The sequence below is a fragment of the Gorilla gorilla genome, chromosome 2 (genome assembly GCF_029281585.2).
Source record: "Gorilla gorilla gorilla isolate KB3781 chromosome 2, NHGRI_mGorGor1-v2.1_pri, whole genome shotgun sequence".
NCBI classification, from domain to species: Eukaryota; Metazoa; Chordata; class Mammalia; order Primates; family Hominidae; genus Gorilla; species Gorilla gorilla.
Window position 1 is genome coordinate 181,441,915 of NC_086017.1, and position 20,730 is coordinate 181,462,644.

General features: G+C 42.7%; 1 protein-coding gene across 2 annotated transcripts in view; it reads left to right on the plus strand.

The window, feature by feature from the left end:
- Positions 1–3,064: 3,064 nt before the first annotated feature.
- SKIL (SKI like proto-oncogene) overlaps positions 3,065–20,730 on the plus strand; it is a 39,587-nt gene continuing 21,921 nt past the window's right edge. Inside the window, exons 1-2 of one of the 2 annotated variants that reach the window (XM_055381447.2) lie at positions 3,065–3,358; positions 5,307–7,041. In XM_055381447.2, coding sequence (XP_055237422.1) covers positions 5,940–7,041 — 1,102 coding nt within the window. In that variant the 5' untranslated portion in view covers positions 3,065–3,358; positions 5,307–5,939. Of the gene's footprint in view, positions 3,359–3,953; positions 4,255–5,306; positions 7,042–20,730 lie in introns of those variants that run through there. The other variant, XM_055381448.2, reaches the window with a different exon arrangement.

Sequence of the window (20,730 nt, forward strand, 5' to 3'; positions counted from 1 at the left end):
ATAAGATGGAAAAGGAAATGGTTGACATTCTTTTGTGAAACTGAAGGACCTCCTAGCATTTGACTTGCTGCTAAACAAACAAACAAACAAACAAAACCTTTTAAACACATTTTTTTAAATCGAGGCTCAAGGAAGGAGGACTTTGGCAGAAGGACCATCAGAGACCATAACTGGTTTCTTTTCTTTGGAAAAGAGCAGAAGGTGTAAATGCAAACACAAGCCAGTGTTTGCATGCTCAATTAACATTTGAATTTCTTCCCCCTCCTTCATAAAAATAAAAATAATTTATGTTGAATTTTTGCATCTTACCCTATCCTTTCTCATTTCCATCTTCTTTGTAATTAATATTAGTGGGTCATTATCAACAGATCAGTAAATGGAGACAAAAGAAAAGCATTTGCCTCAAACTATTTATCAGGTCACAGAACAGAGCTGGCCTTCGAGTTTGTAAGCTCTCCATTCTTGGTCTCTGTTATCAGACAGCCATAATTAATGAAGAAGACATTCTAGACTACCTAGTACCAGTTAATTTGGATCTTCTATCTGTACTATTTAATGGAAGAAGATGAAACAATAGGCAGTCCCCACCCCCAATCATTTGAAATTCTCATGCGCAGACAAGCACACTCTCATGGTGGTCTTGCTCAACTCCTGCTGGCAGCCAAGAAGGTGAGGTGGGAGGTCATGCAAAATCCACCTAATAACTATTTGTTGACCAATCCTTTAATTGACTTTTCGACACTGATGAAGACCATGAGCCTGTGGAATTACAAAATTCATTACCTGGCAGTGCTTATTTTTTCTAAGGCCTGCATTTTCTGTGTCTGTGCAATTCTGTATTTGGAATAAAGAACCATTATCATTTGTTTTCAATGTCGTATGATACAATCAATCAATTTTACTGATAACTTCTGAAAATCCTTAAGTAGGCCTGCAAAAATGTGCCTTCCTTGGAGCCTCCCCATCTGCCTCAGATCTATGTATAAATGGACCCCGTTCAGTTTCACTTGCTTTCAAACGCGTACCTTTGAGGTTTGGGAATTCAAGGACAAAATGATTTTAATTTGATGCGTTTTGTACTTTGACCAATAAGGGAAAAATAAATGCCCTCAAATTTGATTGGTTCTAGTCATATTTGCCGGTCACTATTTGTCAAACCATTGCACATAAAATCACAGGCATGAAAGATCTCTCAAAAACAGATTTCTGAGGAATGCAAATCAACAGAACGGGGAGGCGGATTAATGTGTTCGATTTCTCAAAAGTCTATTTACTGTCCAATTTATCTTCGTCCTTGGACATGCTAGCAAGTAATTATTCTTATGGCTGATAAAATGACTACTAAACATTTATTAATAATTGCAGTTTTGGAATTACTTTTTTATTAACCAGTCATGTTGGTTTCTAAAAATTTTTACTTCTGGCTAGACACAGGAGCCAGGTGCTGAGAGTTGACCTGGTGCCAAGTTCCAGGACTGTCCAGTCTTCACATCAGATCTTCAGCTAGGCCTTCTGAATATTCTCACAGTTAGAAAATCTATCCTCCTAGACTCGCAGATGCTGTTTTTCCCCCACTGGCTCTGCACAGAACATCATTATCTTTGCCACGCTTCTGTCTCTATGGCAATAACAGATGGGAAGTGCTGTGGAATTATTCATGTTCAGGAAAGGAGGCAGTCAAGAAGGAAGAAAAGGTTGGGGGGCGGGGTGGAGAGGGGGCACGACCTGGGAGCTCGGCGGTGGGGGCCTAAGGAAGGGAACTTGGGTGGGGGTGCGGGGAGTGGTGGGGATTGAGAGGCTTGTGAGCCTTTCGGAGGCCTGTTGTGAGGAAAAAAAAAAATAATAATAATAAAAAGTACGAGCACAAGAGTATTTCCAGCCGGCCGACTGCAAATGTGGGCCCCCACAGGAACAACCCGAAGCAGTAAAACTAGAAGAAATTGGACGAAAATGGGGGGAAAAAAAGGGACAAAGCTCGAGTCTCCTGAATTTTGTGCACTGCTACTCGGTGGACTATTTCAGTTCCTGATCTTGTGGTGGGGTGGAGAAAAGGGGATTTTCTCGGTGTTTCGAAATGTGACGGAGCAGCTCTGCAGAGTTCAATATGCTAATCGGCTACCCTGGGAACCAGGAAGACCACCCTACACGCCTCAGAGGGTCACAGCCGGAAAGCTCTTGAGTCCTATCTTCCCTACCTCGTCTCGTCCCTCTTCAAAAAACACACACACACACAAAAACACCCTCAGTAAACACTGTAAAAACCTTTAATTTATAGCTCCCTTCTGGAACCGAGAGAGCAGCCTGGTGGGGTGGAGGCAGGAGGCTGGGGAGTAGGGACAGAAATGTTTGCTCTCGGTTTTGCCGGAACTTTGGCCACCCCTCCCGCCCGGCCCGATGGCGGATGGAGGTCAGCCAAGGGAAGGCGTCTGGGTGGAGGCCGCCCGGGCGAGGCCGGGGCCGCCGGGGCGGGGCGGAGCGCCGGCAGCTGGCTGGGCGGCCCTCGGGCAGGAGGCCCCGCGGGGGCGAGGGGCAGCCCAGGAGGGAGGTCCCGCGGGGGCGGGGAGCAGAGCCGGCCCCGGGGGTCCTGCAGGGCGGCCGCCGCCCGGCTGCCTCCGGGGCGGGGCGGCCCAGCTGCGGCCCCGCAGGGGGAGGGTCGCCCGTGCCTGACCTCGGGCGGCGGCGCTCTGCCGGGCGGGCACTCTCTCCGCCCTGCCGGCTGCTGGGGTCGCGCACAGTGCACCGCGCGGCCAGGGCGCCCCCGCGTCTGGCCCATCACCATAGAGCGGCGGGTGGGGCGGGGGCGGGGGCGGGGCGGTGGCCCCAGACAGCCGGCTGGGCGACTAGAGGAAGGAAGGAGGGAGGGCGGCGGTGAGGGTGGGGTGGGGAGGGAACATCCTGTCTGCGCCGGGCGCACCGCAGACAGCGCCGCGCGCCAGCTTCCCAGACGGCGCGCGGGGCCAGAAGCGCCGGGCGCGCGCCTGGGGGGAGGGGCACGCGCGCGAGACGACGGGGCCAGGGGGGCGCTCTGAGGAGCCACAATAGGCCAGACGGCACGCGCGTCCCCGAGGGGGCCAGGAGCCGCGAAGTGGCGGCGGCGGCGAGGCCGGCGGGCCCGCGCGCGCAGCGCCGCCGCTGGCTCCGTTCCCTTCCCCTCCCCCTCCCCGCCGCCCTCGCTCTCCCCCGGGCGGCCGGAGACGGCGGCGGCGTCTGCGGGAAGCCGTGTGTCTCCGCAGTGACGTGGGCGGGCCGAGGACTCGGTGACGTCAGAGGGCTGTGTGTAGCGATGTGTGTGGGGTTCGGAGCGGCGCCGGCACAGCCGAAGGGAGCGGGCGAGCGGCGACGGCGGCGGCGGGCACAGGTGCGGCTCCGGCTCACGGCGGGGACGCGGCGGAGGCGGCGGGAGGCCAGAGGCGCTCACCCTCCTGGGAGCCCGACGGCGGCGACAGGGGCGGTGGGGAATTCACAAAGCTCGTCGACCTTACCCGGGCACCGAGGCCCGAGTAGGGGGTTTGGATGCGCGGGTCCCGGGTGGGGTCGGGGCCAGAGGGGGTCGCTAGGCGGGTGTTCCACGGCTGATCACGCTTCGTTGGCCCCAGGCGGTGGGCGCCGGCAGGGCAGGGCGCTGTACTTGACGGGAGCCGCGGGGACCCCGGACACCCCGGAGACCTGGACGCCCGTCACCGTCCCCCTCCCCCAGTCCAGCAAAGCTCCGCGGGGATGCCCTGGTCTCGACCCTGTCCGTCAGCCCCCGGCGGCGCAGGGATCCGCGCTCGGCGCCTGAACTGCCCTGGTGTCCTCTTCGTTCTGGCCCGGGGCTGGCGGGGGGAGGTGCAGCATTAGGGGCGCTGAGGTGACACCCGAGAACTTCCCAGGGAGAGGGTGCGCGGCGGGGGGGGGGGGATTTCCACAGTCCTTCCCGCGGCCCCCGCGGGGGGGCGGTGTTGGGAGGGCACTTGGGGTTATCCCAGGCTCGCGGGTGGGGGTGGGGGGACTCCTCCCTTTACTTCCCTCCACCCCCTTGCACACCCACCCCCAGGCTTCCCGTGTCCCTTGTTCTCCCTCTCTCCGGGTTAGAGATAGGTGGGTGGCTTTGAGTGGGCGGAGGACTTCAGGGTTTTAGGGGCTCCCCCATTCTAGGTCATGCCTCTTGCTCTCTTCCTTGGCCTGTGTTGAGTGAGGTGTGTTCCTGTGGTGGACGAAAGTCTGTACGATGGTTGGTGGCATTGGTCCTTAATCCTTTGGGTCTGTTTTAAGGTAAAGTGCTGAGAGTTTGGGAAGCAAAAATTTCTATTTATTGGATTTCTTTTGGGTTTTGTCTCAAGAAGGAAGTGGAAAAAGAGTCTTCTTTTCCTCTCTTCCTCCATTTGCATTCTTTGTGAGGTTTGTCTGCCTTGTGCTTTTTGTCCCGGATTAGTCTTGTTGAAGGATGGAGATTCCCAGGCGTGGAGTCTATAGCTTTTGGCTTCCATTAAGTAAAACCGCTAACCTTTTTTTAAGAGAAAGTTAATTTTTGCCTGCAGTCATTCCAGAAAAATAGTGTACACGGACTAGCTGAATTAATCCACTAAAAATTGTAACTTAGTTGCATATGGTAGATATGTTAACTCCTATCTGATTTTTTTGGATGAAACTGTTTTTTTGTTTTTAAATAGGAGATGAAGTAATGGATTTTTTTTCTCCCTTAAAATGGCATAGCTGAGAAAGCCCCTGGTACTAATTGAAACGATCTGCTTAAGAGTCTTCATATTCTGAACTCGAAAGGCCTTTTATGTTATATTATTGCTCGCTTTACGCAACTCCAAATTGCTTTCCTATTTAAATGAATGTTCTTCTAGTAAACTGGTGTTAGATTTGAAGAAATCACTCAAGCTTCACCTTGGTAAACTGAACTCAGTTTAAGATTAAGAAACTGATTTCGGCCGGGTGCGGTGGCTCACGCCTGTAATTCCAGCACTTTGGGAGGCCCGGGCGGGCAGATCACCTGAGGTCAGGAGTTCAGGACCAGCCTGACTAATATGGTGAAACCCCGTTTCTACTAAAAATACAAAAAAATTAGCCGGGTGTCGTGGCTTGCGCCTGTAGTCCCAGCTACTCCGGAGGCTGAGACAGGAAAATTGCTTGAACCCGGGAGGCGGAGGTTGTAGTATGCCAAGATCGCTGCACTTCAGCCTGGGCGACAGAGCGAGACTCTGTAAAAAAAAAAAGAAAAAAAAAATAAATAAAGGAAACTGGTTTCAAATTGGCCCTTTGGCCTCTGGAGCAAATTCAAATGTAACTCTTCCCCAACCCCCCTTCTCTTCTTCCAGATTAATTAAAAGAAGAATGAACTATAATCCTTGAAGATAACTGGGCAATTTTTTAAGTCGGAGGCTGTTCTTACTGGTGTGAGGATTTACACACGTCTTCAGTTTTCAGCACAGACCAGCAGACCATCATTTTTAGAGGAAATACTCCCTCTGCCCTCCTTTTTGGTTTCCTTGGTGGTAAAGATTAAATTTGGTTGCATCGTTTTGACTTGTGTTTGAGTCTAGATTTTATGGCACAAGGAATGGCGTAAACTTTTAATGTGTTTTGCTTAAAACAAACCAGACCATTGCATTGACCCTGGACATCTTTAATTGAGAAATTGGTAACTTTATTTTAATATGTATATCTGAAGAATTCAAGAAAACAAAGGCATTCTCAGAGGTGTGCCGCTTTTCTTTATTATTAGAGGCAAAACGAACAATTTTATAGGATTTGTAGTGAAATTATACCAGATTATAAGGAGAACCAAAACTAAGTCGCAAAATTTATTAATTTGAGGGGATCTCGCTTTGTAAAGTTTGAGAGTAAGTTACGGTAAGCATTTGTATCCGTTCATTACTTTCCTCTTTTCAAATAAGCAACTAAATAGAAATGCTAATCTCAGACTTAATTATTTAACAGAAGAGTGTAGCATGGAAAACCTCCAGACAAATTTCTCCTTGGTTCAGGGCTCAACTAAAAAACTGAATGGGATGGGAGATGATGGCAGCCCCCCAGCGAAAAAAATGATAACAGACATTCATGCAAATGGAAAAACGATAAACAAGGTGCCAACAGTTAAGAAGGAACACTTGGATGACTATGGAGAAGCACCAGTGGAAACTGATGGAGAGCATGTCAAGCGAACCTGTACTTCTGTTCCTGAAACTTTGCATTTAAATCCCAGTTTGAAACACACATTGGCGCAATTCCATTTAAGTAGTCAGAGCTCGCTGGGTGGACCAGCAGCATTTTCTGCTCGGCATTCCCAAGAAAGCATGTCGCCTACTGTATTTCTGCCTCTTCCATCACCTCAGGTTCTTCCTGGCCCATTGCTCATCCCTTCAGATAGCTCCACAGAACTCACTCAAACTGTGTTGGAAGGGGAATCTATTTCTTGTTTTCAAGTTGGAGGAGAAAAGAGACTCTGTTTGCCCCAAGTCTTAAATTCTGTTCTCCGAGAATTTACACTCCAGCAAATAAATGCAGTGTGTGATGAATTGTACATATATTGTTCAAGGTGTACTTCAGACCAGCTTCATATCTTAAAGGTACTGGGCATACTTCCATTCAATGCCCCATCCTGTGGGCTGATTACATTAACTGATGCACAAAGATTATGTAATGCTTTATTGCGGCCACGAACTTTTCCTCAAAATGGTAGCGTACTTCCTGCTAAAAACTCATTGGCCCAGTTAAAGGAAACTGGCAGTGCCTTTGAAGTGGAACATGAATGCCTAGGCAAATGTCAGGGTCTATTTGCACCCCAGTTTTATGTTCAGCCTGATGCTCCATGTATTCAATGTCTGGAGTGTTGTGGAATGTTTGCACCCCAGACGTTTGTGATGCATTCTCACAGATCACCTGACAAAAGAACTTGCCACTGGGGCTTTGAATCAGCTAAATGGCATTGCTATCTTCATGTGAACCAAAAATACTTAGGAACACCTGAAGAAAAGAAACTGAAGATAATTTTAGAAGAAATGAAGGAGAAGTTTAGCATGAGAAGTGGAAAGAGAAATCAATCCAAGGCAAGTTTTTTGTATCAATTTTTAATAATGGTAATGGTTTACTTTGAAATGAAAATTCTATGTTTAGTGTGTAACTTAACCTGTATGTTGAACATTGCTCATGCAACAACAACAAAATACCGATTGATATATTTGTATTGCAGTTTTTAGGCCATAAAGTGCTTTGCAGTATGTTTCCTCATTTGACTTTCCAAACATCCTGTGAGAGAAGTAAGACTATTATTCCGTTTTATAGATAAATAAAGTGAATGAAGCTCAGAGAGAGAAAATGACTTTCCCAAAATTATGTAGCCAGGGAGTGGAGGAGTTAGGGCTTCTTTTTTTTTTTTTTGTGCTTTTAGTAGAGGCCAGGTTTCAGCATGTTGGCCAGGCTGGTCTTGAACTCCTGACCTCGTGATCTGCCCACCTTGGCCTCCCAAAGGGCTGGGATTACATCCTTGAGCCCCTGTGTCCAGCCAGGGCTTCTTTTTCTTATCCTCTTTTGCACACATCCTGCTTCTTGACCACTACATCTGTTGTTTTTCTAGGACTCGATAATTTGCGCTTTGGTGTTATCTCCATTTGCAAATGGTACAATGACCACAATTCCTGTGGGCTCAAAACAGCATTTTTCAGAGATACACCTATGATTTCTGATGTTTCTATGTTTGGATATTCAGGCTTGCTCAATATTTGAAACAAATGGAAAAGACATGTATCTGAAGAATTTGTGATTTGAAAGGAATAACAAAAAAAATGACAGCTAGAGTAAGGAAAAGTTATTTTAAACTAATAAAATATTAATATAAAAACCTGCCGGGCTCAGTGGCTCACACCTGTAATCCCAGCACTTTGGGGGGCTGAAGTAGGTGGATCATCTGAGGTCAGAATTTTGAGACCAGCCTGGCCAACATGGTGAAATCCCATCTCTACTAAAAATACAAAAATTAGACGGTTGTGGTGTCGCACACTTGTAATCTCAGCTACTCAGGAGCTGAGGCAGGAGAATCGCTTGAACCCCGGAGGCGGAGGTTGTAGTGAGCCGAGATTGTGCCATTGCGCTCCAGTGTAGGCGTCAAGAGGGAAACTCCCATCAAAAAACAAAACAAAAGAAACAACCTATCAACAGGTGGGAGCAATGGCTCACAATCCCAGCACTTTCGGAGGCCCAGGTGGGCAGGTCACTTCAGGTCAGGAGTTTGAGACCAGCCTGGCCAACATGGTAAAACCCCATCTCTAGTGAAAGTACAAAAATTAGCCAGGCATGGTGGTGTGTGTTTGTAGTCCCAGCTACTTGGGAGGCTGAGCCAGGAGAATCGCTTGAACCTGGGAAGCGGAGGTTGCCGTAAGCCGAGATCACGCCACCACAGTCCATCCTGGGCGTCAGAGTAAGACTCCATTTCAAAAAAAAAAAAAACAACCACGTATCAGCCAAGGTATCATAATTTTATTTTTCCTGCTGCATTATCTAGTAGGCTAAACTATTATTTTCATTCCAAGGTTTTGAATGCCTAGGTAATGGACAAGATTGGGATTATTAAATATTTAGTTTGTTGATCGGGTTGTTTTATATTTTTTCCTATTTGACTAAAATTAATGTATAATAACAGTTCCTAACGCTAAGTGTTTAAAATGTGGCAAACATTATTCTTGAGCAGTTTTACATATATAATTTTATTTAATTCTTTTTTTTTTTTTTTTTTTTTTTTTTTTTTTGAGGCGGAGTCTCGCTCTGTCGCCCAGGCTGGAGTGCAGTGGCGCGATCTCGGCTCACTGCAAGCTCCGCCTCCTGGGTTCACGCCATTCTCCTGCCTCAGCCTCCCGAGTAGCTGGGACTACAGGCGCCCGCCACCACGCCCGGCTAATTTTTTTAGTATTTTTAGTAGAGACGGGGTTTCACCGTGTTAGCCAGGATGGTCTCGATCTCCTGACCTCGTGATCCACCCGCCTCGGCCTCCCAAAGTGCTGGGATTACAGGCGTGAGCCACCGCGCCCGGCAATTTTATTTAATTCTTAACAAGAGGTTGGCTGTGTTTCATTTAGGAACTTTGAATTTTTCCACTATTAGTTTTGATTCCTTGAAATATCCTTGCCCTTTTCTGTTTTACAGAAGAAATGAATCAAGCATATTAAATGACTGACTGAAGGTTTATTCACAGCAAAGTTAGATCTTGGACTAGTCCTTAAGACTTGGGATCCTGCGCTTTATTCTGGTGCCTTTAAGGTTTTGAGGGAAATTTAGTTAACAGTGTAGTTTAAGACATTGGTTAAGTCTAATGAAGATAATAATTTTAGACTCATTTATGGTAGTTTGCTGCTTGCTGCTTCCAGAAGACCAGCACTTTGAAATTTCTTGTCAGTGGCTGCTAGATAAGTTTATATTCTTCAGGTGTAGTTATTAACTGATTTTTTTTTTTTTGAGACAGAGTTTCGCTCTTGTTGCCCAGGCTGGAGTGCAGTGGCGTGATCTTGGCTGACTGCAGCCTCCGCCTCCTGGGTTCAAGTGATTCTCCTGCCTCAGCCTCCTGAGTCATTGGGATTACGGGCATCAGCCACCACACCCTTTAATTTTTGTTATTTTTAGCAGAGACTGGTTTCGCCATGTTGGCTAGGCTGGTCTCAAACTCCTGACCTCAGGTGATCCACCCGCCTTGGCTTCTCAAAGTGCTGGGATTACAGGCGTGAGCCACTGCTCTCGGCCTATTAACTAATTTTAAATCAGGATTGACTTCAAGCCAGTGCTCAGTGTAGAACTTGCTTACAGTTGGACTTGTCCCGTGCTGAAGTTTGTGCTCAGAGATTATATTTCAAAATGTGGAATGCCCCTTTTGATATTTGTGATATCTTGCCCCCAAGCTAATTAGGTGCTGTACTTTTTTTTTTACAAGTCTTGCTCTGTCGCCGAGGCTGGAGTGCAGTGGCACGATCTCGGCTCACTGCAACCTCTGCCTCCTGGGTTCAAGCAATTCTCCTGCCTCAGTCTTCCGAGTAGCTGGGACTACAGGTGCCCACTGCCACGCCCAGCTAATTTCTTTTGTATTTTAGTAGAGAGGGGGTTTCACCATGTTGCCCAGGCTGGCCTCGAACTCCTGAGCTCAGGCAATGCGCCTGTCTCTGCCTCCCAAAATGCTAGGATTACAGGCGTGAGCCACCATGCCCAGCGGTGGTCTACTCTTACATGTCTGTTGGAGGCCACATTTGCCAGATGTTGTTGCTCCAGTCTTTTTTTTTTTTTTTTTGAGACGGAGTTTCGCTCTTATTGCCCAGGCTGGAGTACAATGGCGCGATCTTGGTTCACTGTAACCTCCACCTCCCAGATTCAACTGATTCTCCTGTCTCAGCCTCCCAAGTAGCCGGGGTTACAGGTGCCCACCACCATGCCTAGCTAGTTTTTTGTATTTTTAGTAGAGATGGGATTTTACAGCCTAGCCGGCTGGTCTTAACTCCCGACCTGAGGTGATCCGACCTCCTCATCCTCTCAATTGCTGGGATTACAGGCATGAGCCATGGCGCCTGGCCCGCCCCAGTCTAATTATTAGTCTGACATAAGTGTATTTTGGATAAACTACTTTTCCTAATATTCTTGCTCTGTGTTTATGTGAAAAACATAAACATGGTTTATGTGAGAACCATGATAAAGGTTTAAAAAAAAAAAGATGATGGATTAATTTACTTAACTGAAACAATGTGCTGAGGTTTGGTTAACACTGAAACCATCCTTCATCTGGGATGTAATCCCTTTTTGTCCCAGAATTCACTGATTTGAATACATTTTTGATTTTAGGAAGGCGTGAGATTTTTTTCTGATCTTTTTGCTGTGTTATATTTTGCAGTATTTGAATTAGTGTTTGTGGTGTATTTTGATATTGCTTGTAATTTTATGTGAATTTGAGAAATTTAAAGGAATTTAAGAAAATTTCAAACACCCATACTTTAAGAAAGATTCTTTTCTTTGGTTCAAATTTAATACGTACTTGAGTGGTTGTTTTATTATGCTTACCACTTCACGTTTTAAAAACGTACTCAGAACATTATGAAGTACCGTTATTTTTTAGGGTCTGTGAGGAAGGTGAATGACAATATTTCCACCTCTTAGATGAGTCACATGCTCCTGGTTGTATAACCAGAATCAGGAGTTGAATACAGGTCTTCTAACTCCAAGTTTAGTAATTTTTCACTATTTGCCCCTGAAGCACATGTTAGTAGCAGAAACTGAATTTTGAGAAACATTAACTTTTCTTATCAATTTACCTTAGTACAGGTTGAGCATCCCAAATCCAAAATCTGAAATGCTCTAAAGGCCAAAACTTTTTGAATGCTGACATGGTACTCACAGGAAATGCTCATTGGAGTATTTCAGATTTTGATTTTTGGATTTGGGATGCTCAGCTGCCATATCGTGCACATATTCCAGAATCTGAAAAACTCAGAAATTCAAAATATTTTTGGTCCCAAGCATTTCTGATAAGGGATATTCAGCCTCTATGATGGTTCTCAAACTCTGTTTTAACCTGCATATAAATTTAAATACTAAGGTATTTAACTGAGAATAACATAGTCCTTGACTGAGGAACAGTTTTTATTTTCTTCTGTGAGTCATTGAGTTGGTTGCCAAACAAGCCAAATTGACCCAGAGGGAGCTCATTTTAAAAAGTCAAACTAGGCTTTTTTTTTTTTTTTTTTTTTTTTTGAGATGGAGTTTCGCTCTTGTCGCCCGGGCTGGAGTGCAATGGTGCGATCTTGGCTCACTGCAACCTCCGCCTCCTGGATTCAAGCGATTCTCCTGCCTCAGCCTCCCAAGTAGCTGCAATTACAGGCCCCTGCCACCATACCCAGCTAATTTTTTTATTTTTAGTCGAGACGGGGTTTCACCATCCTGGCCAGGCTGATCTTGAACTCCTGACCTCAGATGATCCACCTGCCTCGGCCTCCCAAAGTGCTGGGATTACAGGCATGAGCCATTGCCCCTGGCCTTTTTTTTTTTTTTTTTTAAGACTGTACTAAATATATTAACGTGTTATGTAAAGGACCTGATGTTTGGTGTGAATACTGACATGATTTGACTTGCGTATATAGTTTATGTAATCAAAGTATTGCTTTTGGATTAAAAAGAGTCCTGAAACTCAGTAAGTTGTTTGAAATGAAACAACTTAATTATTTTACAATTATAAAATATGTAATATATTAATACATTTTAATATATGTTAATTGTAATATCTTGTAATTAAATTATAAATAATTTGAAATGAGACAACTTAATTAAATATAGCTAATAACTCTTTCTTACTCAAGTCGCCATAAGAAATATACTTGATTTTAGGCCAGGCGCGGTGGCTCACGCCTGTAATCCCAGCACTTTGGGAGGCTGAGGTGGGTGGATCACCTGAGGTCAGGGGTTCGAGACCAGCCTGGCCAATATGGTGAAACGCCATCTCTACTGAAAATACAAAAGTTAGCAGGGCATGGTGGCACACGCCTGTAATCCCAGCTACTTGGGAGGCTGAGGCAGGAGAATAGCTTGAACCCAGGAGGTGGAGGTTTCAGTGAGCCGAGTTCACACCACTGCCCTTCAGCCTGGGTGACAGAGTGAAACTCTGTCTCAAAAAAAAAAAAAAAATACACACACGCACACACACACACACACACACACACTTGATTTTAGATCTGCCTATGTTGTTCTACAGAATGTTGTCAAGCTACTTACCTGATTCGAGCTTTTTGTGTTTTTTATTGGAATAATCATTATTGTACTTTAAACTGTATAAATACTTGCAAACATCACATTCCTGATTCTTTTTCACATCTTCAGTGGATATTCAGCAAAATCAGAAGTAGATCAAATTTATGTAAACAAAAATAGAAAATTAAAATAAATTTGATCTAATTCTAATTTTGTTGAATATTACGTTTGTATAAAAAAAGATCAACAGGCAAATTAATCATTTGTAAATAAAATTTGAAGAGTAATGTTTACTTAAGATTATTTTCAAACATATTGGAAATGGTCATTTGTTGTAGGTGATTCTTCACTTTTTTTTTTGTTTGTTTTTTTTGAGACGGAGTCTTGCTCTGTCACCCAGGCTGGAGTGCAGTGGCGCGATCTCAGCTCACTGCAAGCTCCACCTCCCAGGTTCACGCCATTCTCCTGCCTCAGCCCCCTGAGTAGCTGGGACTACAGGTACCCATCACCACGCCTGGCTAATTTTTTCAATTTTTGTAGTAGAGACGGGGTTTCACCATGTTAGCCAGGATGGTCTCGATCTCCTGACCTCGTCATCCTCCCAAAGTGCTAGGATTACAGGCGTGAGCCACTGCGCCTGGCCAATTCTTCCCTATTGTAGCATGTGGCTGACAGTCTCCACTTTACTAAGTTAAGAACTATATGTGCCCTTTTTTTTTTTTTATTGAGACGGAGTTTCGCTCTTGTTGCCCAGGCTGGAGTGCAATGGCGCAATCTTGGCTCACTGCAACCTCCACCTCCCAGGTTCAAGCAATTCTCCTGCCTCAGTCTCCCTAGCAGCTGGGATTACAGGTGCCTGCCACCACACCCAGCTAATTTTTTGTATTTTTAGTAGAGATGGGGGTTTCACTATGTTGGCCAGGCTGGTCTCGAACTCCTGATCTCAGGCAATCCACCAGCCTCAGCCTCCCAAAGTGCTGGGATTACAGGCGTGAGCCACCATGCCTGGCTAAAATTTAAACGTTTAACATTTAGACTGGACTACTCTTAGGTAAGTAAAATATTTTAGTTTTTAATCTACTTAGCGGGGAAGAATCTCTATAGATTACTTATGATACAAACAGATGACCTAAAGATAGCAACTTAAAAAAATTTTTTTCCCTGAAAGCGTATTAGCCGTTTGAGAGTTTAATTTTGCATTTTCGTTTCACTTCTTCATTTCTGTAGAGATCTTTGGAGTAATAATAGTACAAAATATTTCTCCCTCTTGCAAGCTTTTAATTATACTTGTATTAGGCAGCGTATTTGTCAGTATAAACCTAAATGAGATAAGGAACAGTAGAATGGGCAACTACAAAGAGTTGTGTTGGGACAGAATGTGATCTAGTAATAATTGTGGTGGATTTGATGGTGATTTGCTACCCCAGTGATACAGATTACATTTTGCAGTTAGCAAAATTTTTGATCAAATGGGGATAAGTTGAGAGTCAGATGAAGTATTTGTGCTCATATGAGGGACCATTATGAATACTTTTGTCTAACTTTCTAAAATTAGTAACTGTTCCCACTAGTTTACAGAGTATTTTTTCTATTTTTTTGGAACCGAGTTCAAAGCCTGGCATGTCAAAGGCACTCAATTAAATTTTTCTTTTTTTAACTGAATAGATTTTTGAAAAATAACACTAAACTATATTTTAGAATATTTGGATTTTCTTTTAAAGATGGCTTAACCTTTAAACAGATACAGTTTGCACATAAACTGTTAATATAATTCATCAAACAAGAGAATGAGCATTTTGGAAGTTAAGAGCCTTTACTGCAGAAATGTAGGATGGTATTTCAAACTACTATTGAAATATTATGTAGTTGAGGAGTCCTCCTTTCCTCAAACATTTTCTTATCTAGAATTATATTTCTGAGACAAACAAGATAACTGAATATTGGGTTCAAATATATCTCATTTATAGTTTTTTTTACACAGTAATTACAGTAGTTGGATATTTGCTTACTAAAATGAAGTGTGCAAGAAGAAAGTGTGAAACAGTTTTTTTATTATAGAAGCATTTTCTGAATTATTTCCTTATTTTAGACTTGTTACCCAAAAAGATACATTGATTGGAGATAGTGCCCATTCCATTTATTCGGTTGATACCACATTGGGGTTTTGAATGATGGAGACCAATACAGACCTGCTTAGATTGGATAAGGTTTTGTTTAGTGTCTTTCTCATTTTTTACAAAACGACTTTTATAATAACTTCAGAGTAATCAAGTTTTTGGAGCTCATTCTGTTAATAACAGGGTATGTGGACCCTCCCTATCCCTGGCATTTTGTTTTTTTTTTTTTTTTGAAATCTCTAGAGTGGCTTTGCAAATAATGCCCCCTGTGGTTTAGGAAATAGTGTCTCTTTATTTTTATTATTAAAAAATAGAATTGTTAGCATATGATTTTTGAAAGTTAGAAATTTATCCTTTTTGTTTGAGAAATGGGAAAAAACTTAGAAACTTTAAAGAAGAAAAACAAAAAAGAGATCACCGTGTTTTCAGAGTAGGCCTGGATCATCATAGTCAGCCAGTAGTTTTCTCGTAGCAGTGCATATGTTACCATTTATGCCACTGGGAAACCAAAGAAGTAATCAAGAATTGGGCTAATTTTTTTTTTGATAAGGAGTTTTGCTCTTGTAGCTCAGGCTGGAGTGCAATAAGGCAATCTCGGCTCACTGCAACCTCCGCCTCCTGGGTTGATTCTCATGCCTCAGCCTCCCTAGTAGCTGGAATTACAGTCATGTGCCACCACAGCTGGCTAATTTTTGTATTTTTTGTAGAGATGTGGTTTCACCATATTGGTCAGGCTGATCTCGAACTCCGTACCTCAGGTGATCTGCCTGTCTCAGCCTCCCAAAGTGCAGGCGTGAGCCACTGCACCCAGCGAATTGGGCTAATTTTAATCCTTTTAGAATTCTGGGAGTGGAAAGTGATTGTCGAGCCAGAATTCAGTTTGTTCCTAGTAAAGGGGTAGAACTTGTTTGAGAATAGCTTTGGTAATAGCTTGAATCTGTATTTTGTTCACATATAGAATTTTATTCTACTGGGATTCATATTACATAAAATAAGGATTTTATTAGACTCTAGAAAGCAAAAGAATATATAAACAATGCATCTTGTAAGATGTGATTTGCTTCCGGCTGCACGCGGTGGCTCACGCCTGTAATCCCAGCACTTTTGGGAGGCTGAGATGGGCGGATCATGAGGTCAGGAGATCGAGACCATCCTGGCTAACATGGTGAAACCCCGTCTTTACTAAAAATACAAAAAATTAGCCGGGCGCGGTGGCAGGCGCCTGTAGTCCCAGCTACTCGGGAGGCTGAGGCAGAAGAATGGCATAAACCCGGGAGGCGGAGCTTGCAGTGAGCCGAGATCGCGCCACTGCACTCCAGCCTGGGAGACAGAGCGAGACTCCGTCTCAAAAAAATAAAATAAAATAAAATAAAATGTGGTTTGCTTCAATCACTAACTCATTATATTAGGCAGAAAGAATGAATAGGAAAGATATAAAATTAGTTTGAGTCCTTTTGATTTCATGACTTCTAGACTTAAGAGTGGATCATAGAAATATGTAATATTTCTATATATACATATATATGTGTATATATATAGAGAGAGAGAGAGAGAGAGAAGCCCCCCCCAGAGCAGGAGTTCATCTTATAGTCTTACAGTCTTCTTATATCTTACAGTCTTCGAATCTAGAATGTGGTAGATGCCTAATAAAGGTTTGGATAACAGTGAAGTCTAAGTGGCCCTATAAAGTTACCAGTGATTCTCGAAGAGGGAAACAGGTTTAGTTTTAAAACAAACCAGCATTTCGTTTTTATTTGTGATGTTGAATTTATTTTGAGATTTCAAATGGCATTAAAAGTGCATATTTTGCATTTTTTATGGGAACAAGGAATTAAAAAGCTTAAGAAACTTACTAAAAGTTTGGGTAACATAGTTTGACCCTGTCTTTACAAAAGATTAAAAAAAACAATTAGCTGGGCTTGGTGGGGCATGCCTGTAGTCCCAACTACTTGTGGGGCTGAGATGGGAGTATCGCTTGAGTTGGGGAGGTTGAGACCGCAGTGAGCTGTGATGGCACCACTGCACTCCAAGCTTGGGCAACAGAGCAAGACCCTGTTTTTCTCAAAAAAACAAGACAAAACAAAACTTAATAAAGATGATTTAAGACTTTTATGCTTTTTATAGTCTATGTTAAATTTTTTTGTGTGATTATGAAAACAATATAGGCCCATTGTAGTAAATACTAAAAAAGTACAAAGAAGAAAACACAATTTCCTCATAATTGCACCATGTGATAACTGCCTCTGGAATTTATTCATTTGCGTATGTAATTGTAACTGTGTTTGTGCAAAAAGCATTTCTAGAGTGCATAAGTATTAATAAAGGAGTAGTAGGCCTGGTGCGGTGGCTAACGCCTGTAATCCCAGCACTTTGGGAGGCCGAGGCAGACAGATGATTTGAGGCCAGGAGTTCGAGACCAGCCTGGCCAACATGGTGAAACCCCATCTCTACTAAAAATAATAATAAAAAAAATAGCTGGGCATGGTGGCACACGCCTGTAATTAGAGCTACTTGGGAGGCTGAGGCAGGAGAATTGCTTGAACCCAGGAGTCAGAGGTTGCAATGAGCGGAGATCGTGCTACTGCACTTCAGCCTGGGCAACAGAGTGAGACTCTTCTCAAAAAAAGAAAAAGAAAAACAAAAGGAGTAGTTACTGGAATAATACTTTGGGACCAATTTTAAGACAGTTCATTTAGAGCAGTGTTTTTCTAATTGCAATTTGTCATTCATGTAGCCATCTCAAGCAGGGTTCTGTAAGGGGAGATTTAAGCACTACAGAAAATGAGTTGAGTGCTGGTTTTGTCATTTCTCCAAGTGATGGTACTGGTACCATTCTAAATGCACTGGAGAGAAGGTAATTCATTACATACAATGGATGCCTTGGGGCATTTTAAATTCTCCTGAGAACCTCAATTGAAAACCGCCAGGAGGGTCATGAAATCAATTTAGTGGGTCACCAGCATTAAAAAACATAAAAACCTGAAGTAGAATAAAATGGAAAATAGAGGACATTGCACATAGTAAGATTAATCAATCTCTGTTTTGATATTGCCAGTTTACATTATTTGAAGGCCAGAATAATCCAGGACTGTAAATTGTTAAGCATATATGCTAAAATGAGATAGAAAAGTAAAGCCTTAGAATTATACAGATTAAAAATTTTGACAAATATTTCAGTGGAAAATAATGTGTATGGCACTGAGATTTCCATGTAGTTGCAGTATTAAGTTTATTGGGCATCACAGACCTTCAGTATAAAATGTCACAGGATTAACAGGATTTTTATCAGTGTATTTTTCTTCAAGTTGTAAAGGGGATGTTATATTACCAACTTTGCATGGCTTTGTTTCCATTAAGGACTCAAAATAATAGTTGCAAAATTATTACAAGAACTCGAGCCTTTGCATTTTCTGTGAGCATTTTTAAATATCTCAAACCTAAAATTGGCTTTGTGAGGTAGGTGGTATGATCTTTCAGCCTGTGGAAACAGCTGCCATTGCTGTGACTCCTGACGATCTGTTTTTGATCAGTTAGTGCAGATGCTTAGATCATACTGTCCCAGTTTTGCATTAATTTGATCAATTCTATTGATTACAGAGAAGTGAGGCCCAAGACTAAGCCTTGAAATCTCTAAGTAGCTATTTGCTACCTTGTAACACTGTTCTGTTTCAGTTGTTGAAACATTTACTCACAACATGTTGGAAGTATTAAGGAAACCTGAGGGATTCTATTTCTTTCAGTAAGAGTTGTTGGCAGCTATCTGGTAGGGTGTCTTTATACTTCTGAAATCATTTATTGACCACTTGAATGTCTTAGTATTATACACAGCAAAAAGACCCTGATGAGATATATTCACTTCCTGTGTATCCAGTCATATGTTTAGTAAGGTTGCTAATGATTTATTTGGGGTCAGAACAAAGTAATGTGCATTTCATATGCATTATATTTTATTTCTTGTGTAAATATGCCATTAGGGAGATAGACTATTAAATTTACCAACCTACACTACTGCTTCTGTCTTATGAACACAAATTTAAAAATTAATCTTTATCACTTATAGCACTTTAAAAATTCTGTTTTTAGAAATAATTTTCACTTTTTTTTTTTTTTTTTTGATGAGACGGAGTCTCACTCTGTCGCCCAGGCTGGAGTTCAGTGGCGTGATCTCGGCTCACAGCAACCTCGACAACCTCCACATCCCAGGTTCAAGCGATTCTCTTGTCGCAGCCCCCCCGGTAGCTGGGACTACAGGCGTGCACCACCAGGCCCGGCTAATTTTTTTTATTTATTTTTATTTTTTAGAAAGTCTTGCTATGTCGCCCAGGCTGGAGTACAGTGGTGTGATCTCGGCTCACTACATCCTCCACCTCCTGGGTTCAAGCGATTCTTCTGCCTCAGCCTCCTAAGTAGCTGGGATTACAGGCGTGAGCCACCGCGTCCAGCCTTTATGCCCAGCTAATTTTATATTTTTAGTAGAGACAGGGTTTCACCATGTTTGCCGGGCTGGTCTCGAACTCCTGACCTCAGGTGATCCTCCCGCCTTGGCCTCCCAAAGTGCTGGGATTACAGGTGTGAGTCACTGTGCCTGGCCTTCCGGCTCATATATTTGTAAAAAGGCTTAATTCTGATTTTTGTTGGAATTTTGGAATTCCCACTAGTGTTTTGAGGCATTATCTTGGTTTCTTTAGTTCATTAATGTTTGTCATTAGGACTTAATTAAAGATCAAAATAGTAATCTGATGCTGTAATTAAAAATTAGAGTGCCACCTAAAAGCAAGATTTAGTATTGAAAATAAGTTCCAGCTTGGGCAACATAGTGCAACCTCTGTCTCTACAAAAAAAATTAAAAAAAAATTAGTCAGGCTTGGTGGCATGGGCCAATAGTCCTAACTACTCTGGAGGCTGAGGCACGAGGATCCCTTGAGCCCAGGAGTTGGAGGATGCAGTGAGCTATAATTATACCACTGTACCCCAGAGCAAGACCCTGTCTCAAGGGAAAAAAAAATGTGTAAGAATTTTAAAGGGTTTTTTTTTGGTACAAATTCGAATATTTGTATGAATAATGGTGAGCAGGTGGAATAGCTTTTGTATTTAGAAAGTAGTGACAAGAAGTTTTTTGTAAATGAAATCAAGCTCTCTAAATTATTTTTCATTATGAGACTGATTAGCATCGTATCACTAAAATAGAGTGGTTCTTCATTAGGAAATCTGATTATCAAAGGGTCATGTATACAGAATAAGCATAGGAAGGTGCAGAAATTTAGAGAAACTTTCATAAAATGTTTCTTAGTTTTTACTTGTTTTATGTTTTTTTTACTGTATGTTTTGGAATTGTTTAAATTGCACATTCATAGACATTTGGCGTTTTATGACCTAAGAGAAAGAACCTTTGGAATGAAATTTATGTGTCTGAAATTTTGCTTATGTGTTTGAAATGAGGATGCTATCTGTTCATTTTGGGGTAAATAATGATGGGGAAAGTGGGTGATAAGAGCATTTTGAAATGTTAAGGTTCTAACTTAAGCTACTAAATGATCCACTTCTTTGGCAAGTTATGTAATGTATTGTATTTTAAAATTTAAATACACATAAAAATAAATGATTCCTATGTTGAAAGGTAAGATACCAGGCAGTAGATACTCATAATTTGGTATCTAATTTTTATTCCTGATTAGTAGCATTACTGCTGAACCATTTAATTATATTGTTCTTTTTTTGAAAACCTAATTTGTATGTTGACACAAATGCAGAATAGATGAGAAAATCTGGCATGCCTCTGAATGTTTTGTTGTATCATAAACATTGTGCTTTTCTTAATTGTTTTTAACATACAGTTAGGATAATTTGTTATAAATGTGTTTATGGCTTACCACAGCATATTAGGTAAAATTAGCTTGCAACATTTTATCGTGGTTAG